This window comes from Cryptomeria japonica, chromosome 3, assembly GCF_030272615.1.
Source record: "Cryptomeria japonica chromosome 3, Sugi_1.0, whole genome shotgun sequence".
In the NCBI taxonomy this organism is placed as follows: Eukaryota; Viridiplantae; Streptophyta; class Pinopsida; order Cupressales; family Cupressaceae; genus Cryptomeria; species Cryptomeria japonica.
The window spans coordinates 621,071,331-621,099,017 of NC_081407.1; the positions used below are offsets into that span (position 1 = coordinate 621,071,331).

A 27,687-nucleotide genomic window follows, 5' to 3' on the forward strand; every position below is an offset into this window, starting at 1 on the left:
AAATCTAATTACTATGCTTCTTAGATATTTCATCGAAGTTTTACATAAATTATTAGTTTCGTTATACATTATGAAAAGCAATCTGTAACATCAGATCATAGCGGTTATCAGATTTTACCTTAAAATTGGAGCCTCATATCCTGCAACAGAGAGCATACAAACAAAACATACAACTGTCAGCCTAGAGAGCAATGAATATTTCAAATTCAACAAAATGCATTACTCCCATTGCACTTCCTTACCATTCATGAGATAGTCTTAAGGATGCATAAAATCACAGATTAAATATTTCTATATACAAGTACAAACAGATGTACACTGAACCTAATGAAGGAACGCAATAATGTTAAGCAAGCCAAAAAAAAAGGAGTAGCTTTATTTAGCAATCCAACATATATTCATTAATATAATTAAACAATTTAATAGTTATTAAAAACATTATCAAGTATTCTATATCTAAGCCAAGCAAATTCGTCACTATTCAAAAACATGATACTAAAATTTTATAATTATGTTTATAATAAAACAAAGGAAATACAATTCAAATCATTAAACTTCCATGCCGAGTTTCAAATATTTCCTAGAATTTTATGATTATGAACTTATAATAAAACAAAGGAAGCACAGTTAAAATCATTAAACTAAATCAGAGTTCATGGTCCATAGTGCTATATTACCTAGTTGACTTGGTGACGCACTATATCTCATCTCTTCTTCAAGAATCCTCTTATTATGGAAGCACAAATAATCTAGCTGACGCATCAGCAATTAGATAATCCGGCCAAAAATCAAGAATTAATGAAGCCAATTTCTACAATAAAGTTAGAATCTATGCCATTCCAGATGTGTACGGCTACTAGGTCCATGGTAACCCCATTGAATTTTTCCAAGCTTTCTAGGAAATCATCACATATGTTCTATTGACAACAATCGAAGAGTTTATATTCTGCAATATATAAATAGGGGATTAGTAGTGAATTTGTTGCTTTTGTTCTAAAGAAGCAACATGTTATTTATTTTGATGTTTTCCGACCTATTTCTATTTTCATTGTCTATAAGATTATCGCCATACTTATGGCTAATGGACAAGTTTATATTCCTTCCATCTATCATATCACATGAATAACCTGGTTTTGCAGATATCAAATATTGACAATAGAACATTTTTCTTCTCTTAAGATTTCTAAGGAATGATATATCATGATAACGGTAGACATTATAAAACCCTACGATACCCCCTCATTATCCTATGAAAGGCTTTCTGATTACATTTTGGATTTAGTGATCAGAGGGTGTCATGGGCATTTTGTTGTATCACCTCTACAATATTGCTTGCTTTGATGAATGAGATCCCTATGACTTTCTTTCATAATTCCCATTAGATCAAGCAAGAAGGCCCTTTCTCCATAGTTATTTTGTTACTTAAGGATCAAGTTGGACATTGCATATGAAAACTCACTAGGTAGAATAAAAAGCCTATTTGTCGGTGTATCTTCTTATACTACCATGGAGTTTCAAATTGTTGATGATTTACTTCTCATGGGAAAGAAATCAATTCAAGAAATACAATCCTAACATACATAAATGGATAAATTTCCCTTGGTTTCTAAGTTAAACAGTAATAACATTAAATTGTAAGAGTTGGTATAGAATGCTCTATACAATTTAAAAATTTGGTTAGGGAGATAGCCACCCAAGATCTAGGAGTTTCAATGAAAGCACAAAAAAGACTCAATATGAGAAAATAATTCTATTATATCAAAGGATGCAAATACTCAAATGTTTACATAAATATGACATAAAAATCATTACAATAAGAACCCTTTGGTTATATAGAACAAGGTGAGACACAGGAAAATGCAAGATATGGCATGTGCCTTAATCTTATGACTTAAGACATAAAGTGGCAATGCCCTATGAATGTCCTAAGTAAACTATTGTGAATAGGACCTAAGAGGTAAACCGGTTAGGTAAGATACCTCATTCACATTAGCACTCCCTTAAGCACAATAAGAAAACATGCAAAGATGAAATGATGCAAAGTGGATCTCAGCTACAAGGTCGTGTTAGGTACCCATGTACAGCTGAATCTCTCACACATGGAAAAAATAAGAAAAACTTATAGGAAAAAAACCCCTCTAAAAGAAAGAAAATATATTGAGCTCTACCAAAGTATGAAAAGGACAAAACTCCATGTGAGGAAAAAGCTCCCCCACAAGAGAGAAGAAGAGTGACAACACAACCTCCCTATAATGTAGAATCTCATGCAATAATGTTGGATGCTCAACAATAAGTGCTAAAGATGATCCAAAACCTTTGAACAACATTCCTCCCTTTACGAAGAAACAAAAAGAAAAATGTATGCAAGATATCCACGCCTTCTTAAAAGGAATATGAAACGAAAAAATCAAGATGTGTGAAGTCCTTGAACTTTGCTCCTATGTCACCATGTTGGTGTCAAAAGGTGCTACAATCAAAATAGGTGTTCCATGCCACACTAATGAAGGTGACAATCCAAAACCTTGCCAAAGGCAAAGATGCCTCCTCTAATTGCTACTCAAGGGTCTCCACACCAATGCCAAACTATGACAAATGATGATGTAAAGAAAGAACAAGAGGGCCTAACGATTCCCTCACAACATCCAAAGAAGATGAAGCAACTCTATAAGAGCTAACATCCAAGAGGAGAAAATTCTCAAACCCCCTTCTTTTTGTGCTCTATCTTTGTGTGGTTTGTTCTTTTCTTGTTTTATTTCTTTTTAGAATTCCTTGATTCTTTCTATACTATGATGACCCAAATTTGAGAGGTGGCCTATTGGGCCCCAGTGGTGTTTTACAACACCCGATTTTGTTCTTTTGATTTTATTTGTTTTTAATAAATTGGAAATTTTAAACAACATAAAGTGGTTAAATTTTCTATTTTGGCTGGGCCGAAGTATGTACTTTTGTTTTGTTTAATTTAATAATTTTAAATAAATGCTTTTGGGACGACCTTGGGTCGGTGGTCTCATACCACGAAACAGGCTTCCTATATTAGGGAGTGCTTTTCCTAGTTGAGGGATGTTAATTTACTCCTTTGTGCACGCAGGCAGGTCTAGAACAAAAACTCCAGTAGGCCAGTGAGGTAGGATGATAACCTTGCCCTCACACAGACAACTTTAGCCTCAAGCTTACAGTATTAACCCTGTTTCAATATCTGTTGCAGGGCAAATCGACCACGGACGTTTGTCTTCAAAGATGTGTGGGCATGGAACAATTGGGTGCCATTGAAAGGGTGCCTATTATCGTAGATCTATGAACCCATGCATGTATACAGGGAGCAACACTTCTTGAAAGACTAAAGATGGGACAAAGTAGACTAGTGGACAGCCTGTGGTATCTCTTAATAGGTTAGAGCGAATTCAAGGAGATCTGGGCAGAGTTGTAGCGACTTTCTTGACGACATTGCCAAGCATCTCCTTTCTGTGACTTGAGATGCCTAGTAGGTAGCATCCTGCAAACAAGCAGCCACAATAATGCTTGCTCTTATTGACAGTGTGTCTATCAACACCTACCAATACGGAACCGAAATAGGGATCACTGCCTCCATACTTAGTTTCATTAAGAATGCAAATCAAATGGGTACTTCATTCAATCTACTATTCAGAGTCTTCTTTACTCTGTCAAATAAAATCAGATAATATTATTTTGTCTACAATACCTGGAACTATGGATATAGTTTTTTGAGTGTAGTAGCGATTTCAGTTGTTATATAGCTGCTATTATATATTTTGGTATAATTCACAAATCCATTCTGGGAAGTGTTTTGATTGCTCTGAGTTTCTAATTATAGTTCTAAGTTATCATTGTTACCTATTTTTCGCTCCTGGCTGAAAAATAGGTTGAGAAATGCTAGCATGAACAAAAGAAAGCTAGTGTATACTTATTCTCTATTTTTGTGTTTTAAGGATGATGTTTCTAAGCACTTTTATTCTGTAACATCAAAGAAAAACATCTCATTGCAAAAGAAAATTATTTTTTATTCATTTTCAAAATGCGTCCCACACAAGGAGCCGTGGGACTAGCTACGTATATCCAATGCAGAAGGGAAATATACATATATGTATGCAAGTACAAAGAAAAATAAGGCATGTCAGAAGTGGAACCAGTCATTGCCTGAATGACTGGAACAGTTGAGAGACGCTCGTCGTAGCCTTTGCCTTGCTGCTCCACCCCGGTCCGTTGATGTTTTCCTTCTGATATCTGCAAAAAAGTTGAAACAAACAATGTGTTAGAACATTTTGTTCTAAGCAATAGCTGGTTGCATTTCTGACATATGTACTAATGCACGCATATATATATATGATCCCTACGTACATCGAATGCATATAGCTCGCATCACAAAGGAATCTCCAAAAGGCAAAATCAGATCAAGGGAAAGTCACCATAAATATGCATTTTTGCTAACAGGTTTGTTTCATGCGCAGGAAAAGGAAAAAGGACAGTTTGCTGGTCATAAAATTCACTAAGATGAGTGGAGATGAATGCGGCTCCCACAAGGGTTGAGCCCAGCTCATGTGAGGAAAATCAAGGTTTAATACAATCAAATCATGTCATGGCTGGTAAAAAAGGGCAGAATGAATGAGGCAAAGCAAACCTTACAGAGGCTCCTCAACAAAGAAGATGTTGCAGATGATCTTACATTGGTGGAAGAGGGATCAGGGTCTGGAAAAGATGTTACTATAGAGGAGTACGAGATGGAGCCTGCAGAAGCTATAACAAGCAATGAACAACAGAAGCAAGATGGTGAACAAATTCACCTATATGGCCTTGAGGAGGAATGGATAGCCGAGCCAGCTTCTTGTGTTGAATCAGCACCTATAAATTCATATCGTTTAATTGATCCTACTGTGGCACTTATTGAAAGTTTCCGACAAATTCCTGTTTTTGAAAATATCGATCAAATTGATGGGGCTCATGAAAGCTCACAATGGGACTTGGAGAACCAAGAGCATGAGGATCAAACTGATTCTGAAGAGGATGAAGAAACAAGTATTTTGGAAGAGTCAGTACCTAATACTCCTATGTCAGACCATGACTGGGGGCTTGACAGGTTTAGTAGCAATCAAGCTGATAGTTTAAGGGCTCCTTCTCTTTCCCAAAATAACTCAAGTTATGCTGAACGTAAATCAACCAAGGGAAAAATGAACTGGGGTACTGGATTTTTAAATAATTTGCAGTCTGCTGGAAATGTGAAAAACTCTAGTAAGAACAGTGGTCATATAAAATTTTCTATGAATGGTTCTCTTCCCGAAAATATGGGATTGGGAGGTGGTTGGCAAGTGGCATATCAATTGCAACAGTCTGAATCAAATCAGAGTGCAAGTTTAAAGAGAGTTTTTCTTTATGCTGGATCTGCCTCTCGCATCCCTTCAGCTGTGGGTTCTATAAGATCATTAAAATCACTACCTGGTTTAGAAGGACGTGAATCCATGCAGTAAAGGGCTATTTGTGAGTATGAGCAGCCATGGTGTTTGACAGAGAAGAAAAGCTTTAAGGACAAATGATGTATGTCACAGTCTTCATACTGTGTCTAGCAAGCATAGTTTTGGTACACAAGGTCTCAGTGACCTTTAAAGATGAATACAGTCCAAGTACACTATGGGAAAGTTAGCAAAAGAGCAGTCACAGGTCCCTCAAGGGAAAATAACAATGTTAGTGAACCTTATTCAAGACACCGATAAGAGCCAAGAAGAGCACATATAGAGCAGCAGAAAGGTGATTTCAAAGATCATAAGACATTCACGGTAGCAGCATACCATCATAACACTTTGATTGCAGTCATTAGTTATGAATCACCCAAAGTGTCATGGAGGTGCTGTATCATTTCTTTCCTTTTGCTGTAGATAAATTGAACCCAGAAACCAGTCTAATATATGGAGAAGCTCCAACAGTTCTGGATACTAGGGAAGAGGAAAGTATTATTACCATAATCTAGATAATGGAGGGAGTCATGAAGTAGAGCTCTCAAAGAAATAAATCCCACTTGATATGCAGAACAATGAAACTGCTTTTCATAAATACTTGCTGAACAGAAGTGATAAATGTATGTATATGGAGCAAAAAACAGAACAGTTTGAAATAGAGGATGCCAATGGCACTGCACCTAAACTAGAAGACTACAATCTAATACAGATAAGTGATCCTGAAAGCCCAATATTTGCAGCTATGAGAGATGATAGCAAATTTAATCAGAAATGTAACACCATCTGTATTGAAGAAGCTAGTACTGAAAATCATATGGAGAAAGTAAGTGCAATGGCGTCACATATTGATATATCCTTAATGGTGGATAGAGATACAGCTTTATTGATTTCTGAAAATTCAGAGCAGCCAAACAAAGAGAATAAATGTCGAAGGAGTCTCAGGAAAAAACCAAAAGAGCAAACAGAATGTTCGAGCATCAAAACTATTGCAAGGACAAACAGAAAAATGGAAAAACACAGTTTTTCGACTATTTTTCTAATATTTATGATAGAAAGGGGAAAAAGAATCCTGCAGTACCAAGGAATTAAGTTTTTCAGAAAGTGCAGCAAATTACATAAATGAATTTTTACAAATATAAGCAGATGGAAAAAGGAATTCCTTTGGAAATTATCACAGCGTTCTTTGCTGTGAAGAAACTGGAGTAAACAAAGAGTACATAAACTAAATGGAACTCTGAAAGAGTAAAGTGAATTGAAACTAAAGGAATTCTTAAGAGAGCCATGAAATATTTCAGGGAAAAAACGCAGAGAAGAAAGCCATACATATTACATTAAAAAGCTTTTCTTTCCTTCCAGAATTGGTAAAAAATGGCGGACTTGTGCAGCATAGCGGATGCAAGGTGAAAGGAGCACCCAGCAAGCAAGGAAGCCAAGCTTCGAACACCCAGAAAGTACCCAGAAACACAACATGTTTTCCACAGCGGCTCCAAAATAAGCCCGAAACTAGCAGATACGAAGAGAGAGGAACAGGTCTCAAGCAAAAAGACGGCCCAGCGCTCAAAAATGCGCCCAGAACAGAGGGCAAATCAACATTTTTTTTCCACGCCCATCTCAAACCCTAAGCGGCGCCCAGAAGATGCAGAGCCGTTTCCAGAATTGTCGAAAGACAAAAAATGAAGAGTCAAATGAGCTTTTAGGGTTTTCGTTTCCCTTAAAATGTCTTCGCATTATTTCTTTTCCCTTCTTATGCCACGTAAATTGTTGAAGGCCACATGTTGAGGTTCGCATATGCCTCCAAGTGATTTTAATCACTTTAAAAATTTTGTAAAATCCTTTGGCTTCCTAAGTGATTTTTTATCACTTCGCCTCTCCTTTCAAATTTCCTAGCAAGATGACCTTAAAAACTCAAGAAATGCGCCCTCTAAGACTTGTAAGCAATGTTTTTTAAAGTTTTTCTTTTATTAAAAAATTTATTATTTTTTGATCAGACATAGGTTGATATTATTTTTATTTAATATTTAAAAAATAATAAAATATAATAAAAAAATTTATTTATTAAAGTGTTAATTAAACACTTTTATTAAATATATTTTTTATTACACTTTATTATTTAATAAATAAAAATAATAAAATTGTATTATTAAAGTGATTTATTTATTTTGTCGCTTTAAATAAAACAATTCTATTACTTTATATTATTAAAGCTTTTAAATATAAACAAAAATAAAGTCAAACAAATGTCTGACCAGAGAATAATAAATCTTTTTTTTTGAAGAATCACTTTATTAGATATTTTTGTTTGGGCAAAGGGAGGGATATTTTTGCATTTATGAGGGCTTGCAGGCCTGTCAGAGACATTTCAGGAGCATTTATGTTGCATTTATGAGGTTTTATGTTTGCAGAATGGATGACTTAGCCTTTTGGCTCAGGTTTATCCCTTTTGAGATATTTTTGAGGCCCAAAAGGTAGGGTTTTTGAGTTTGCTCGACCTAAAATGAGGAGGTGGAGACTTCTTGATAACTTTGGGAAAAGGCATATATACTGGGAGCCTTCATTTTTGTAAGGGTTCTGATTCATTCATCTTGGAGCAGACTGTAATTTTTTGGTTCTCTCTGCAAGAATGGATGTCTTTGTAACACATTTTCAGGATTTATAAAGCTTGGTGATACCTGTTTGGCAAGGATAATAGCTTGGTTTGCTGCTCTACTTCTCATCCTTCTTTGTTACTGCATCTTCAGGGTTAGTCAGTTCTTTGGTGGTTGGCTTTTGCCCCCCTTAAAATTTACATCTCCTTTTGATGCCTTATGCAGAAATACATGTACTACTTGCAGGTCATAAGCTGTGTTTTAATGATTAATAGTCTTAGGTTGTGAAAAAGGATTTTTTTTTCCCTCTTAGGACTGTGATTATCCAGCCTGTTTATGAAGCATTGATGCAAGGGTTATGAGTTGTTGGTCAGTGCAAAAAAAAGGGTTTATTATCATTGTTGTACTGTGTGTCTTTTGCTTAGATAGATTCCAAAAAGAATACCATCTGGTGCAATCACCTTAGTTTCAAGTTTTAGTTTTGCATTTTCTCCTCCTTACTCTTTTCCCCTGAAGAAATTGTTAGTTTAGGTGCAGAATCTGAAAAGAACCAGCTTACTCTGGAGGTTCACTCCATTTTTTAGGCAACCCACAGGCCTAGGAGGGTTCCCATGTGTCACAAGCCTGCTGAGTTGATAGCTTAGCAAACAGGGGTGCAGGTTCAAGTGATAACAATCATTGCAATTCAAAGGCATGCTTTCTTGAAAAATCTGTTACTGATTGAATTTCATTCGCTAGCATATTTCAGTGGTATCAGAGCCTCTGATCTCGCCAACCTATGGAAAGTGAATGAGTGAGAGGGAGATCTAGTACCAACAACGCGAGAGAAAGAAAGGGATCCCCGTGGCAGATAAGGATAACGCTGCAAAAGCTTTCTTCAAAAGATCAAAAGAATTTCATGTCAACATCTCGGAGACCATGAGGGAAATGGTGCAACTATTGAGGGGCCTCAATCAAGGCCATAATACTGATAGGCCTACTAATGAAAAGGGCGAACATAGCAGCTCTGGCGAAAAGAAGTCCAACTATGAGGAAGAAAGAATCTCTATTAATAATAGATCATTCAGGGCCAAATTCTTGACAAATGAAGAAGTTAATGAAGGTCAACCAGATCAGGCCAATGAAATGGATCGCCTCCTAGCTGAATACAACACTTTGAGTGAAGCAGTCAAAAATAATTAGACCTACTTAGAATATTGTGGACTAAAATCAAAAGGTGGTATGAGGAAGGATATTCAACATCGTTTGGGAAAGATCACAATCCCCAATTTTGATGGGATAAGTAGTAAAATAGCAAGATCATGGTTACAAAAACTTGATACTTATTATTCATTGAATCCAATAAAGAAGGAAGAGACCATCAAGTTTGCCACCCTACACTTGGGGGGAGAAGCCCACGAATGGTGGTACAATGGGTTAGTGACTCAAGGGCGTGATGCGATTTCCACCATAGAAGAATTCAGCCATAGATTGATCGAGAGATTTGATAGGACCGACCGATAAGTTCGTTTCAGAAATCTAGCACAATTGAAGCAAGAAGGCAAGGTGGAGGATTATGTAGCTAAGTTCCAAAAACTTGTTGTCATGGTGCCTGATGTGACGAATAGGAGACTCATAGTGCTTTTCGTGGAAGGATTAGCTGAGCCCATCAAAGGATTAAAAGGCTCTAAACCCTACAAATTTTCAAGAGGCTATCACAACAGCCCTCAACCTGGAAGACTCAATTGCAAAGGATAGTTTCAACAGTAAGAGAACAGCTCCAACTATGCAAACTAGAAAGCCTTTCCTAAGGAACACAATACATACGATTAGGACCAAACAAATGGATGCCACACAAAATGAGCTCCAAAAGAAGAAGCTATGTTTTCAACGCCAAGAGCCTTGGAAGCCCAAACACCATTGTTTAGGGAAAGGGCAGATTCGGTACATTGAGGTAATCTCAGATGAAGATCCAAAAAGTGAAAACATCGAATCTAATAAGGAGATAGAACTGCCATACCAAGGAGGACCCTTGGGATGCACTCTTGCAACACTCACGCGAGAACCATGTTATAATGCCTTCCATTTAAGAGGAGTTTTGAAAGGGCAAAAGGTAACCATATTAATTGATAGCGGAGCTACCTACAATTAAATTAATGAAGAAGTGGTTAAAAGGCTTGGATTAAACACGCAACCAATTGAAGGGTCTGATGTGAAGGTAGCAAGTGGGACAATCATCTCTTGCACTAGAAAGGTACCACAAATGGAGCTAACAATGGAGGAATATAAACTCAAGGATGAATTTTATGTGATCAGCATGGATATGGGGGTTGTGTTAGGGTGCCAATGGTTGTATGCAAAAGTATGAGACTAGCCATCGAACTATGGAGATTACTTTTCAACATAATGGGAAGAAGGTAGTATTACATGGGATATCTAGTAAGGCTCCTATGGAGATCTCAGCCAAGAGAACCACAAGAGAAAAATTTCTTGGGCAGCTAAATGTCTCATCATTGATACACACTCTAAAAGAGGAGTCAATAATGTGCAAATTCAGTCCATTTTGGATAAACATGGTAAGGTGTTTAAAGATATTCCTCCTAGGCTGTCCACTAATAGAGGTTTCCAGCATATCATTGAACTTGAAGAGGGAGCAAAACCCATAATGATCACACCCTATCACCATCCCAAGGTGTACAAGGAAGAGATTGAGAAGGAAATTAAAGAATTGTTGGATATGGGGCATCTAAGGCCTAGTTCCAGCACTTTTGCATCATCGGTAGTATTAGTCAAGAAAAAGGATGGAACAATGAGGATGTCCATTGACTACCGAGCTCTCAATAAGAGAACTATCAATAATTGTTATCCAATCCCACGAATTGATGAGATACATGGGGCAAAGTACTTCTCCAAGATTGATTTGCATTCGGGATACCATGATATCAAGGTTAGAGATGAGGATGTGCACAAAACAACTTTTAGGTGTCATTATGGGCACTATGAATTTTCGGTAATTCCCTTTAACCTAACAAATGCACCAACAACTTTCCAATCATGTATGAATCAGGTATTTATTCTCCAGCTAAGGAAGCTTAATGTGGTCTTCTTTGATGATATCTTGGTTTATAGCAAAACTTGGGAGGATCATTTGAAACATTTGGATGAGGTTCTGAACATTCTAGAGCAGCAATCTTGTAATATCCCTACTTTGAAATAGAATTTAATAATAAATGATACTAATATCCCCACTTTGAAATAGAATTTAATAATAAATGATAATAATATCCCCACTTTGAAATAGAATTTAATAATAAATTATAATAATATCCCCACTTTGAAATAGAATTTAATAATAAATGATAATAATAAAATTAAAATATAAAATGATATAATTAAATATGATTAATTAAAAATTAATTAAGTTAATGAAAAGTCAAAAGACATGAAAGGAAAAGTTGTGACTCCCTCAACAATGATATATAAAAGGGAGAAGAAAACCTCATTTGAGAGGGGGATAATTTGGTAATGACAAGTGCATATCTGATTTAAATAATAAGTGCAGATTTGATTAAGAAAGGTTGTGTCCCTTTCAAATGGTATAAATAATGAAGAGTTGCACTCTTTCAAAGGGTGATAATGGTGAAAGGGTGTGTCTCTTGCCAAAGGGCATACATGATGAAGAGGTGTGACCTCTCCCTCAAATTGAGAGATATAAAGGGAAGGAATCAAAAGCATCTAGTGAAATCACCATTGATAAGATCAGATCATAATTGTTATCAAGTTACAGGAAGTAACATTTGTGTTCTTTGTGGTATGCCTCCCAATCTGCAGGCGACATCTACAGTGCGAACTCCAACCGCTGGCTACAATCCGCGTACAGGTAAGAGGGGTTAAGAAGTCTTACGGTATATATGTCTGTGGACATGTGTGCCACACACACACATATATATTAATGCATTTTTATGAATACATATATCTCTAATGATTACTTATATGAATGTAGCAATAAAGATAGGAATCTATGTAGAATATAAAGATTAAAGAGTATGTAAATGAAGACATAAATTATGGAATGGAAAACAGTAATGAATTATAAAATGTAATATTAATGTGATTATATGATGGAGGCTATAGGGAAGAAATTCCCTTAGCCTAATGGAGGGATTATGATAATCCCTGGTAGGCAGTATATACTGAATATCTATATGCATATATATGGCTTGGTTGACTAAGTTCATCCAAGAAGAGACGGATCTGGCCAGTCCCCTCGGATGGACTTGGATGATGAGATGCATCATCCAAGGCAAGGAATTGACATATGGTCTTCCTTGGATGGCTTGGGTGTAAGAAATTACACCCAAGACAGGAATCGAATTAACCTTCGATTTCCTGGATAGCTTGGGTGTAAGAAGTTACATCCAAGACAGGAATCGAATTAACCTTCGATTTCCTAGATGGCTTCGGTGTAAGAAGTTACATCCAAGACAGGAATCGAATTAACCTTCGATTTCCTGGATGGCTTGGGTGTAAGAAGTTACATCCAAGACAGGAATCGAATTAACCAAGAAATTTGAGTTTGGAATGCAAGAAATTTTGTATTTGGGATTTAAAATTAGTGAGCAAGGAGTTACCGTAGATGAGGAAAAAATTAAAGATATTCAAGAGTAGCCAAGACCAAGCAATCTAACGCAAATAAGAGGACTTGTTGGGCTATGTAGCTACTATAGAGGATTTGTTAAAGGTTTCTCTGCCCACTTAACTAATCTAACAATGAAAGGAGAGTTTACATGGAATCCTACAACTCACCAAGCTTTTGACAAATTCAAAAAGGTAATGAGTTCTTGCCCGGTCTTAGCAACCCCAGATTTCTCACTACCTTTTGTGTTGGAATGTGATGCTTCAGGTGAAGGTATAGGGGTTGTCTTGATGCAAAACAGACATCCCATAGCATTTGAAAGTAGGAAGTTAAAGGAGACTAAGCATAAGTTCTCAATCTATGATAAAGAAATGTTGGCTATTATGCATGCTTTGACTAAATTCAAGCAATATTTGGTCTGTAACAAGTTTGTGGTTAAGATTGATCATAACAGTCTGAAAAACTTCCTTAACCAAAGGGAATTAAATGATAGACAGCATAAAATGGGTGAGCAAAATTCTGGCCTATGATTTTGACATTAAATATGTTAAAGGGAATAACAATGTAGTGGCTGATGCATTATCTTGGACACCTTATTTTCATTCTATTACTAATTTATCTGCTAATTGGAAGTCTTTGATCACAGTTGAATATGTTAAGAATTCATTTACAAATGATATGTTAGAAGATAAAGTGCAGGATGATAGGTTTAAGGTGATTAATGAATTAATCCTCTATAAGGGATGTGTGTATATTACACCTAAATCTAAGATGAAAGGAAGAATTTTACAAGCCTACCATAACTCACCACTTGCTGATCACTAGGGTTCTACAAGACATACAAGCGAGGGAACATTTCTCATGGAAGGGATTGAAAAAGGATGATATGCAACATGTGCGCGAGTGTAAGGAATGTCAATGAAACAAGGTTGAGCATGTGTTTCCAATGGGGTTATTGCAACCTTTGCCCATTCCACATCAAAAATGGGAAAGCATTTCAATGGATTTCATTAGGGGGTTACCAAAGGTACAAGGTAAGGATTTTTGTATGTGGTGGTAGATAGACTTACAAAGTTTTCTCATTTCCATGCTATGTCATCGGATTTCAAAGCACCACAAGTAGCTGATATGTTTTTTAATTTTTTAGAGAGATTTTCAAGCTTCATAATTTGCCAAGAACAATCGTAAGTGATAAGGACAGCAGATTCCTTGGTATGTTTTGGTGGGAGTTGTTTTGTTTGACAGGGAGAGAACTAACACCTAGCACTAGTTATCACCCACAAACAGATAAGCAGATTGAAATAGTGAACAAATGGATTGAGGGCTACTTGAGAAATTATGTGACAGGAGAGAAAACAACTTGGATCCCCATTCAAGGCACTCTGGTTATGACATTGTTTCCTTTGTGGATCTGATCTTGACTAATAGAAGAGTTCCCAGTGGTAAAGATATGGTCTAGCAAAGCAAGGACATTATGGAAGCCCTCAAGAAAAACCTCCAACAAGCTCAAAATCAGCAAAAACTTTATGTTGATAAGCATCAAACTGAACGTACATTTGAGGTTAGGGACTTGGTGCTTTTAAGGTTGCAGCCCTACCGACAGTCTCCAATCAAAGGGAGTAGAGCAAAAAAATTGAAACCTCATTTTTATGGTTGTTACAAAGTCATAAGGAAGGTTGGGCAGGTAGCATATGAGCTTGAATTACCTCCTAATAGCGGAATTCACAATACTCTCCATGTGTCATACCTCAAGACGGCCCTTGGGCAACAGATTGTCCCCTCAATGGAATCACCACCACTTGATTATGACAGAAAATTAAATTTGGAACTTGAGACAATGTTGAATGTAAGAGAGACGAGGTTGAGAAATAAAGTGATTCTAGAATACTTGGTGAAATGGAAGGGACTGCCACTAGAAGATGCGACTTGGGGAGGGATAGAGACTTTCAATCATCCCAATCTGAAATTGCTTGAGGTCAAGCAATTAGAGGAGAGAGGACTATGATGACCCAAATTTGAGGGGTGGCCTATTGAGCCCCAATGGTGTTTTACAACACCTGATTTTGTTCTTTTGTTTTTATTTGTTTTTAATAAATTGGAAATTTTAAACAACAAAAAGTGTTCAATTTCCTATTTCGGCAAAGCCGACATATGTGCTTTTGTTTTGTTTAATTTAATAGTTTTTAAATAAATGCTTTGAAGGAACACAAATGGATCACTGAGGGGGGGTGAATCAGTGATAACTCAAAAACTTGAACTTTCTAAAAATTTAAGCTCTAATAACAAAGATCAAGCAACTATGAGTAAAGATACTAAATAAATCTACACACACATAGAAGGAAAACCCATAACACCAGATATACGAGAAAAACCCAATGTGGGAAAACCTCGGTGAGAAATGCTACTAGAGTCTTCAGCTCTAATCCACCCTTACGATGGAAAGAGTTTGGTTACAAAGTTTATGAGCACCAACCCCCACAATTTATGGGCACCAACCCCTGATCTAAGCACCCACTTAGATAATTACAATAAAGTAGTACCAGCTACAAATTGAATACCTCGTTACAAATGATGTTTTTTAACATGCTATGTTTTCTACATCTAAAACAAAATCTGCTCTTTTTTGCTTACAAGATTTGTCTTCTACTTTCTGATCTTCTGCAACAACTCACTTGACTATGTTTTGTCTTTGCATCCACTCTTCTGATCTTCACACTGAACAAATCTCTTCTCTCTAACTCATTATCTTCTATTTTCTGCACACAACATTCCTATTTTCTCTGATTAGACTTCTTTCTCTACACACTCTGTGTACAACCCTCTGTGTTGTCTACACTCTGATCTCTATACTCTAGACTCTGATCTTTTGTCCTACACTTAAGTATCTTCCTCTCTTTGTTCTCAGGTCTTCGCTCTCTACTTCACTTGATGTGAAATACACGCAGTGATGTGTACACATACACTCTTTGTTCTTCACACTCTAATCTCATTTCCGAATTCATTAACACTCCTTAAAACCATTACTCTTTGCCGACATGTATCCTCTTTTTATACTTTTCATTCACCTCCATTAGGTCAACTCAAAGATATATCATCACAGATCCACAAGAAATAGTTTGCATTGATTTTACAAAACATGATCTACACCAAGGATGAAAAAATCACCAAAAAATCGTATGAATCGCAATTTATCGGGAGCACAAAACCCAAACAATTTAATCTTAGAAAAAATCGGGAACGATTTTTATGGGAAAATCACATGTTTTCCAGCGAAAAATCAGGAAAAAATCGTGAGTAAATGCCAGAAAATCGCATTTGGAAAAGTAATTTCGGTTTTTTTGAAAACCCTAAAAAAGGTCGTGCAATAGTTTATTTTGTTTTGACATCAAATGTAGGCGCGCGGGAGGAAAAAATATACCATGATTTTCATTTCGATTTCTGCGTGTTGCGAATCTGCAGACTGCAACAACACCCCAGCGTTCCAAAGTCAAACTTCCCAAGTTTGACGGTTTGGAGAGTTTGACATGAAATAGCAGATTTAAAATTTAGGTTTCATGGTTTGCAGAGTTTAACATGAACAAATATGAATCTATTCCTACTTTCTATACTAAGTATTAGTATTGGTGATTGATTTTGTTTTTTAAAAACGATGTGAAGGTTTGAGTTTTCAAAATTGGTTCTTTATTGGGCAACAACGTCAAACACAACCATGAAAACATTAGATAAGATGTAGCAAGAAAATTTTCAGAAATTCTTTATTTTCAAATGTTCGATAAATTTGCCGATTCCCGATTTTTTTAAAAATTTTGGCCAAAAGATTTATTGACGATTAAGATATTTAAATCTTTGATCTACACAATTTCCTAGGCTACATTAGAATCATTCATACAGTTTGTTTATACTTTGATCTTATCATCTCTCAATTTGTATTTTGACAAAAATGAATCAACCAGTTGTCAAATCAAGTCCCAAGACATTATGTTAACGCGCCAACCTAAGATTCCAAAATCTAGTCTGATTCTGAGTCGGCATTGTGACCTGCTTCTGTGTCGGTATTTGGTACAATACGCGTCGCTTTCTCAACCGCTCAACTAGCACCTACAGGATGGCGGGACTACACACCTTCTTCCTCCTTATTATCCCATGAGATCATCTATCTTCAGACTTTCTTGCTGTGGGCTGACAGGGCATTGTGCAAAACACGTCGTTTGATCTACTACGCAAGAAATATCATTTTCGCCAAGACATCTCATGTGTCATAGCGAAAAGATTCATATCACTATAACAACAAGGGTCGGCAAGAACAGAAATGCATTTTGCCAAAAAGCAAAGTCACATCAAAAAGGAAATCTTTATCGATGTAACCCAAGGGTGTCGAGGAGACTTGCTGGATCTCTCACCGAAATACAAAGTCACACCGAAATCCTTGGTGATAAACACGATGTGATTTGCAATTACTGTTATACTTAGTCAGAGTCAAGCCAGTTCGCCCAGTGAACACTCAATACTTATCCAACTTGCATTGTTCTCGCTATTCTTTACTCAACCTATGCTAACCAAAAACAAAAACAATTCTATCATTTTGACCTTCATCAGGAGTATTCATCATCATGCATCTCTATCCAATGCATTACTTCAATTGTTGACATCAATGACAATCTAATGCCAACAATCTCCCCCTTTGGCATTGATGTCAACATCCCTCAACTTCTCTCCCTTTGACAACAATGGCAAAGGGTGGGACAACCAACTGCCAACCTCACTCAACCATGCATCTTCTCCCCCTTTGAACTTCTTCTCTCAATTGATGGCACACCCCCTGGGACAATTTGCATTGTACATATGGTTGCAATCACAACGGTTTTATCACATACACTTCTACTGCGCCTATGCATTTGCAACACCTGCTATCATTTGTTGATCCTGTTAATGATCGTCTCCCCCTGAGAACCATACTACCACACAAGTTCAAGGAAATATAATTTGAAGCTATGAACTCCCCCTGAACCACAAACCTCTATGAGCCTTTAAGTGCTAAAGGAGGGAGGGCCAACACCCAACCTCAGTCTTAGATATTCAAAAGTGTCCTTGGGCAGAGGTTTTGTAAAAATATCAGCCACTTGCTCACCTGTGCTTACATATTCAACCTTGACTTCCTTGTCAGCTACCTTCTCCCTCGAGAAATGATACTTGATTGCTATATGTTTTGTCCTTGAGTGCATGACAAGATTCTTGGAGATGTTGATTGCACTTGAATTGTCACATTTGATGGAGATTGGATCTGCATACTCTACATGGATGTCCTTGAGTGTTTGCTTCATCCAGAGAACCTATGAACATGTAGCAGCAGCTATGTACTCTGCTTCAACAATAGATAAAGAGATGGATTCTTGTTTCTTCTTGTGCCAGGAGACTAATCTACCACCAAGGAAGAAGACACCAGCACTAGTGCTCTTCCTGTCATCAATGCATCTTGCCCAATCAGCATCTGTGTATGCTTCCAAGCTGAAATCACCAATCTTTGGATATCATAGACCATAATCAAGTGTTCCTTGCAGATACTTGAATATTCTTCTTACTACATTCACATGTGATTGCTTTGGAGCAACTTGGAATCTATCTACCATGCATACTGCTTGCACAATGTTCGGTCTTGAGGCTATCAGGTATAAGAAACTACCAATCATTGATCTATACAATGTCTGGTCCACATTAGGTGACTCATCATCCTTGCTAAGCTTGCATCCTATTACCATGGGGGTACTAACACGCTTGTTGTCCTCCATTTGAAATTTCTTTAGCATATCTTTGACATACTTGGTTTGTGATATAAATATACCTTTACCTAACTGAGAGATCTTCAAACCAAGAAAATAGGACAACTCTCCAATTAAAGACATTTCAAATTCAAACTGCATTTGGTCAGCAAACTCTTTGCATAGTATATCCTTGTTGCTTGCAAATATGATGTCATCTACATATACCACAACAATGATCATGTCATTATCGTCTTCTTTCATGTATAAGTTGCTATCAGCATTTCCTTTTCTGAATCCTTGTTGATGAAGATGTTTATCCAATCTTGAATACCATGCTCTAGGTGCCTGTTTTAATCCATATAGTGCCTTCTTCAATCTGCAGATAAAATTCTCATCTTCATGAAGTTGAAAACCTTCAAGTTTCTCTATGTAGACCTCTTCTTTAAGATTGTCATTCAAGAATGCAGATTTGACATCCATCTGATATACCTTGTATCCTTTATATGCTGGGAATGCCAAGAACATTCTAATTGCTTCAAGTCTTGCAACTGGTGCAAATGTCTCTTCAAAATCTATTCCTTCAACTTGAGCATATCCCTTGCATACCAATCTAGCTTTGTTTCTTATGACCTTACCTTCCTCATTCATTTTGTTCCTGTAGACCCATTTAGTCCCAATGACATTCTTATCAGCACGTCTAGGAACTAATTCTCATGTTTTGTTCTTTTCAATCTGATGCAACTCTTCCTCCATGGCCTTAATCCACTTCTCACTCTTGCAGGTCTCATCATATGCCTTGGGTTCCATCTCAGTCATAAGGCAAAAATTTACTTGCTCATTGTTCCTTGCTCTCTTTCTTGTTTGCACACCATCATTCTTGTTCCCTATAATCTGATCCTCAGGGTGATTTTTCTGAACATACTTATTTGGAGCCTTGCTAGGTGCTTCTTCTTGTTCACTTCCAGATTGTCAAGCATCTTCAATGTATGGTTCTTTAGTCTGATTTATTGTGTTTTGATTTCCTTTGTGCAGATCCTCGTCTATCTTGACATTTACACTTTTAATCATTTTCTTTATTCTTTTGTTGAAACACTTGTAGGCCTTGTTGTGAGTAGAGTAGCCCAAGAAGATGCCTTCATCACATCTTGATTCAAAACTACCTAAACCATCTTCATCTCTTTTGATAAAGCATTTGCTACCAAATGCCTTGAAGTACTTGACTAAGGGTTTCCTATCATACCATAGTTCATATGGAGTCATTCTGCTATTTACTCTTAGTTGAACTATGTTTAATGTATAAACAACAATATGGACTACCTCCTTCCAGTATACGTTAGGCAGATTTGCTTCATTTAACATTGTTCTCGCCATCTCCTTGACTGTCCTGTTTTTCCTTTCCACTACACCATTTTGTTGTGGTGTCCTAAGAGCTGAATATCGCCTTCTAATTCCATGCCTTTCATAGTAGTCCTCAAATTCATTTGATATGAATTCTCCTCCACGGTCTGATTTGAGACGTTTCAGCTTGTATCCACTTTCTTTTTCAACCATTTTTCTGAAAATTTTGAATTCAAAAGCTTGTGACTTGTCCTACAAGAAGGTGACCCATGTCATTCTTGAAAAGTCATCTATGAGCAGCATCAAATACTTTTATCCCTTTAGTGTTCTTGTCCTAGTAGGACCACATAAATCAGTATGCACAAGTTCTAAGGGCCTTGTAGTTGAATACTCTTTTGTCTTGAAGCTCACTTTAGTTTGTTTTCTTCTTTGACATTCATCACAAAAAGCATTTGTTGGCTTGATGATCAGTGGTATGCGCCTCACATACACCCTTTCTTGCTGACCTTAACAAGATCATCAAAATTTATGTGACCCAATATTCTGTGCCATAACCAACTCTCATCTACGTGTCCCATCATGCACTGAGATTCAACGCATTCCAAGTTGTGAAAATTGCCATCTGTCCTTTTTCCTGCTGCAACTAATTTGCCATTGCTCTGTTTTCTAATTTCACATCCTTTTGAATCAAAAGTAAACTTGTATCCTTTGTCACACATCTGACTAACACTCAGCAGATTGTGTTTTAGTCCTTCGACATAATACACATCATGTGCCTTTAGTTTGCCATCTATGCTCAGAGTTCCTTTGCCTTTTATCTTGATTGAGGAATTGTCTCCAAATCTTACTAAACCACCATTCCAATCTTTAAGCTTGATAAATTTCTTCTTACCACCGGTCATGTGATTGGAGCAGCCACTATCTAATACCCATAAGTTCTTCCTTTCAGCATGTAGAGGAGTTTGTACAATCAAACTTGACTCAGCCTAGTCCTTTTCTTTCGCTACCCAAACTTCTTTGGTTTCTTTCTTCTTGTCTGCTGTTATTTTTTGAACTGAACTTGCTTCAGGTTCCAAGGTTGACATTTTCTCCTTTTGTTTAGCTGCTCTAATTTTACAATGCTTTGCTATATGTCCAAAATTTTGACAATGATAACATTTGACATTTTGAATGATGAACTTGGGGGACTGTCATAGGACTGAAAACTATATCTTCTATACTCATAACTTCTATGACCAATACCTAAGTTACCGGTTCCGGTTCGGATTCGAGTTCGGATTCGGGTACGGGTTCGCGGATTCGGCAAAAAAAAAATTGGGTACGGGTACGGGTTCGTCCGTACACATATATATATATATATTTTAATTTTTTTTAATATATATATATATATGTTCAAACTTCAAACATCAAAATTATATATGTTCACAGTTCAAACATACAAATATGAAACATCAAACATACAATGTAACTTTCCCATACAATGATACATAGATGATAACAAATAAATCATAAATCAATAAATCATAGATCCATAATTGCCAATGCCAATAAATATTCTGATATTGATATATCATAAATCATAAATGTAATATCATATTCATAATTTGCAAAAAAGATAATATTCAAGTTTCAAGTTTCAAAATGTGAAAATGTCATGACACAATAAAGTATAAAGTTAAACATTCAAATTACAAGCCATCTATGGGATTTAAATTCCATATTCATCTTCATCTGAAGCATCCAACCCAAGCCCACGGTCATCAAGTGGTTCAAATTCAGCATCAATTGAACCAATATCAAATGGAATGCCACTCCCACTAGCTATGTCTCTCTCAAATTCCATAACTGCCTCGTCTATAGAGACTTGGCAAAGTTGTGCAACTGTAGCATCTAAATCAGCACACTCAGGGGCTAGATCCCAATTCCTTGTTACACCCTCACTATATTCAGGGTCCTTATGTGACAACAAACGAAGGTTGGAGTGTACGTAGACCAAATCCTCAGCTTTCTTTGCACCCAAACGATTACGTTTGACTGAGTGGATGAAGGAGTATGTACTCCAATTCCGCTCAGCTGAAGAAGAACTTGCAACCTGTTAAAAGTTAAAACATAATTAGAAATTTATAAATTAAAATTATAAAATAAAAATATGATAGCATCAAATGGAATTGGAAAACTATAAAAATAAAAAATAAAAAGATACATACTTGGGAGTTAAGTTTAATTGCAAGAGGCTGCAAGTAAATGGAGCCTTGACCATGTACATACCACCACTCATCAGCATCCAACCCATATCTAGCATTAAGAGCTACAACATCATGATTTTTTGCAGATACAAATTGGCCAAACTCCCTCATGACAATATTTCTTGTCTCCTCATCTTGATATATCTTTTTAAAGGCAGCCCTATAGCCAGAAGCAACCTCTGCATCTCTATATGGTGGCACCCTCCTTGGTGTTGCAAGCATCTCTGCACTATAAAATTTTCGCGTCAAAGCAAATACTAAGAGATGTAAGGGGGTGGTCATCTTGTTCCAATGGTCAACAACAATTTTCTGCACAACTTTGAAAAATGTTTCCGTTGGGTCATTTTCTTTTCTATTTATTACTTCTTTTATTTTTTCCACCATGCAATCCATGCCATCATAAATCTCGCCCAAACATGGGCGATCAGTATCAGCATACCTGATCATGCTCATGATGGGCTCAGTGAAATTCAAAACATATTCCACATCATCCCACCATTTCTCACTAAGGATCAATGCTCTTACTTTTAGAGCTCTTTCTGTGTGGGACTGCTTCAATACACTCCACAAGCTATTGATGACCATAGAACTCAAGGCGTCTCGCACCTTCAGAAGTCGTCTTAAGACGAGCGTGTGAGATGCAAATCGTGTTTCAGCAACCTAAAATGACATAACAAAATACACAACATATATCAAATGCAAGTCTATAAAAAATACAAATTTAAAACTAAAAAATTAAAAAATAAAATTTAAAATTAGTAATTATAAATTACCTTCAACAACTCCAACTTGGAGAAGGTCCTGAAAATGGCTTGTGACATATGATGATTAGTCACAAACATTTGAATCTCCTCGCCCTCCGCATATAGTTTTTTCACCCAATCAATTTGTGTGCCAAGCTTTTGCATGATTAAATTGAGTGAGTGTACTGTGCATGGTGTCCAAAAGATGTGACCATATGTAGCCTCCACTATAGTCCCTGCTGCCCTCCAATTTTTAGCATTGTCAGTTACAACTTGGACAACATTTTGAGGCCCCACCATGTCAATGCATTCTATCAAGATATTGGCAATGAAACTTGCATCTTTCACTTGCCCCTCACAATCCACTGCTTTCAAAAACATTGCCCCTTTAGGACACACTGCTATAACATTGATCAATGGCCTATTTTTACAATCTTTCCATCCATCAGAAACAATGGTCACACCTGTTTCCTGCCATGTATCTTTGATGACCTTCAACTGTGACTCTATGGATGCTTTCTCCTTTGCCAATAAGGTGGTTCTCACCTTTTCATACCCTGGACAAACATAATCAGAAGGTGTATTGCAAAGAGTATGCACCATGTCCCGAAAGTAAGGTGATCTAACAAGGTTGAAAGGAAGCCCATTGCCATAAAGGCAACGTCCAATTTTGGAATCTGCAATCTCTCTCAGTTCATTTTTGAAGGCAAAATCCAATGGGCCTCTTTTCCGTGAAGCCACAACATTCTGATTCTCTACTGCATCAACTGGTGGGTTTTGCATGAAAGGATGTGAACCAGCTGGTCTTGTGGAGCCAATGCTACTAGAAGGCCTCTTAGACATTGAGCTTTGATGGACAAGAGGATGATCAGTCTTTGCTTTGCTACTTCTCCTATCAGCTTCCTCTTGTTCTCTAATATATCCCAAAACTAGAGCTTTTGACAGCCCCTTGCCATCTGATCCCTTACAAAATTTTATTCCACGCCCAGGGATGAAACAAAGGTGGCCTTTCCCTCGATAGTATGAGCTGGTATACTCAGTGCCACAATGGTTGCATTGCCAAACAAAACCCCCACCACCAGACACTGGCTTGATCATTGTTGTATGATGCCAAAGTGGTGAATCTTGATCAATTTTAAAGGGGGTATTTTCATTTCGGACATTTGCAACTGAACTAGAGCTTGCACTTGCACTTCCAGTTCCAGCCATTATGTATGATTATATGAATAGTGCACCTAAAATGAAAAGAGAACGCACAACATTATTGAAAAAAATTATTAAAATTTTGGTATTATAACCCCATACTATGCATACAAAGTGTAAAAAAATATACAAGACTTCTTTAAAAAAAATTAAAAAAACTTTAAAAAACTTTAAAAAAAAATTTAAAAATTTGAAAAAAACTTGGAAAAATTCTTGAAAACTTGAAAAAAATTCAGATTTACTTACCTTTAATGGCTAAATCTTTCTTCTCCAGTGATTCCTATGCCTTTGATGCGTGTCTCACACCTTCGTAGTCGTCACCTTCGAAGAAAAATACAAAAACTAAGAACCCTAATTGTAGAGAAAAAATCTTCAAAAATGCAAGTAGAATAGGTTGAATGCATGTTTTGATGCATGAAATGCATCATAGAGGGGCGGATTAGGGTTTAGATGTAATTAGAAGATTAAAAATATTGTTTTTTTATTGTTTTTAAATGCTTGCTAACCCGTGGGCCCCGATTTTGGGAACCCACGGGCTTGGGTTCACCCGGGTCCTCCTGGGTTCGCCCTGGGTCCCACCCGGGTCCTGCCCAGGCGGCTGGGTTCCCTATGAACCGGACCAGGACCAAGACCAGGCACGGACCAGGACCAGGACCCAGCCAAAATAGGGGAGAACCGGTATCTGAGACCAATACCATTACAATGATAACAAATAATATTTGCGTCTCTAAGAGCAGCAAAAGGATTTCTACTTTCATAACTAGGAGGAGACCTATACATAAGCCTACACTCAACAATTCTATGACCATAAGTATTACATTAATAGCAATAGCCATGGAATTGAGGTACATACCAATTATTATTTCTTATTTGTCTCCTTGAAGCAGCGAAACTCAATCTTCTTGAGTTCTTCCTAGTGTCTTTGACTTTTATAAAGCCATCATTATCCACCTTGGCCTTTCTTTTAGGATCAGCATGTTTTCTCTTTGCAGCAGTAGCATATGTCTTTTTCATGTCTTTAGCAATTGTAGTCAAATCTATCTTCTTCCTTGGGGCATTCCTAACTGTGAAGGTTTGTCTTTTATCATTATCACTTGAAGTGACAAAGTGTATTTATTTTCTTGATGAGTTCTTACTTGTAGAACATTGACCAGCATCAAATCCTACACCCTCTGTGTCCTTGAAGTGCTCCTATTTGTTCAACATTTTATCCAATGCATCAGTGTTGCCCTCATACTTGATTCTTACCTTAAGTTCATCTTTGCACTTTTCAAGTTCCTTTCTAAGATTCATAATATCTTCCTCCATCTTTTGATACTCCTTTTCCTTACTCACCAAATCTGATTTAGTTACCTCATACATTCTCTTAGCTTCATCTCATCGTATTCTCAGATCTGAAATGTTTTGCTCAGACTCCTCAGGACATTTGTACAATCTGTCTTGTTCTTCAGTAGCAGCATGCTTAAACTTTTTGTATTTTTTCCTTACCTTTCTGAGTTCTTCAAGTGCACTAACAATTCACCTTCAAGATCTACCTCAGCTTCTACTTCCTCTTCTTCATCACACAACTCTTCTTGTGCCATTAAAAGATTTACTTCTATTTCATCTTTACTACAGCATTCATTAGAGACACTTTCTTCATCTGTAGCATTATCCTCAAATGTGTAAAGTATGTTCATCCTTCTAAAATTTCTTCTTCTTGGCTTGAAAGAATTCTTCATCTTTTCTTTACCATAGGTCTTCACATTTTGCTTCTCATCTTCATCCTTCTCTCCATAAGGACATTTAGATGCAAAGTGTCCAATCTTACCACAGTTGAAACATTTAAAAGGGAGCTTACCTTTATATTTTCCTAAACCTTTCTTGAGCTTCCTTGCAAAGTTGGCTATAGCAGCATTAGAGTCATCTTCCTCCACATTGACAACTTCTTATTTTCCTCTCTTTGTAGTATTGAAAGCAACTTCTCTTTTTGAGGTTTCACTACCAATTGTCCTCATCTCATAGGCTGATAAGGAACCAAATAACTCATTCATGGAGAAAGTTTTTAGATCTTTAGCTTCTATTGCAGAGACCTTTGTTTCATACTTTGAAGGGATTGATCTTAGCACCTTTTTGATAGTGACTTCATCTTTGACTTCCTCTCCAAGTCCTCTTATAGCACTAACAATCTCATCCACTCTTTGCAGATAATTTGCTATCTTTTCCTCTGCTTTCATTTTTAGGCTTTCAAAATGAGCCCTTAGATTCTACAATTTGGCTTCTTTCACTTTGGTATGTCCTTCATACACTTTTTGTAGCTTATCCCAGGTTTCCTTTGTTGAAGTGCAGTGCAAAACTTTGACAAACTCTGTATCAGACAGACCACTTAAGATTGCATTCTTAGCTTTGGCATCGTTCTCATATTCCCTTTTTGCATTAGGGTCTATAGAAGGAACTTGAGGAACAGTTTAACCATTTTTCACTGACATCCAGACATCAAAGACTAGAGAGGATAAGTAAGTTTCCATTCTTCTGCTCCAGAAGGAATAGTTAGTGCCATCAAGCATAAATGCTTTAGAGGAGGACTCATTCCTAGCCATTGTGTTCACAAGACAAGATCTACCCAAGCTAAAGAAAGCTTTATTACAAGGGAACCTAGGGCTTTGATACCAATTGAAGGAACACAAATGGGTCACTGAGAGGGGGGGGTGAATCAGTGATAACTCAAAAACTTGAACTTTCTAAAAATTAAAGCTCTAATAACAAAGATCAAGCAACTATGAGTAAAGATACTAAATAAATTTGCACACACATAGAAGGCAAACCCACAAGACCAAATATACGAGGAAAACCCAATGTGGGAAAAACCTCGGTGAAAAATGCTACTAGAGTCTTCTGCTCTAATCCAGCCTCACGATGGAAAGAGTTTGATTACAAAGTTTATGTGCACCAACCCAAAGGAGCACCAACCCCTGAAGTTTATGGGCACCAACCCAAAGGAGCACCAACCCCCAAAATTTATGGGCACCAATCCAAATGAGCACCAACCCCTGATTTGAGCACTCACTCAGATGATTACAGTAAAGTAGTAACAGCTACAAATTGAATACCTTGTTACAAATGATATTTTGTAACACGTCGTGTTTTCTACATCTAAAACTGAATCTTCTCTTTTATGCTTACAGGATTTGTCTTCTACTTTCTGATCTTCTGCAACAACTCACTTCACTTTGTTTTGTCTTTGCACATGCTCTTTTGATCTTCACTCTGAATAGATCTCTTCTCTCTGACTCATTCTCTTCTATTTTTTGCACACAACATTCCTGATCTCTACTCTGATTAGACTTCTTTCTCTGCACACTCTGTGTGTACAACCCTCTATGTTGTCTACACTCTGATCTCTATACTCTGGACTCTGATCTTTTGTCCTGCACTTAAGTCTCTTCCTCTCTTTTTTCTCAAGTCTCCGCTCTCTACTTCACTTGATGTCAAATACACACAGTGATGTCTACACATACTCTCTCTGTTCTTCACGCTCTAATCTCATTTCCGAATTCATTAACACTCCTAAAAACCATTACTCTTTGCTGACATGTATCCTCTTTTTATACTTTTCATTCACCTCCATAAGTTCGGGTCAAAGATAGATCATCATAGATCAACAAGAAATAGTTTGCATTGATTTTACAAAACATGATATGCACACTTTCCTAGGCTGCGTTAGAATCATTCATACAGTCTATTTATACTTTGA

General features: G+C 36.9%; 1 protein-coding gene across 1 annotated transcript in view; it reads right to left on the minus strand.

Annotated features, from left to right (window-relative positions):
• Nucleotides 1-27,687, minus strand: part of LOC131060113 (endo-1,3;1,4-beta-D-glucanase) — a 149,529-nt gene that overhangs the window by 86,948 nt on the left and 34,894 nt on the right. The window contains 1 exon segment of the mRNA XM_059218472.1: nt 119-140. Within this exon segment, the coding sequence (XP_059074455.1) occupies nt 119-140 (22 nt within the window).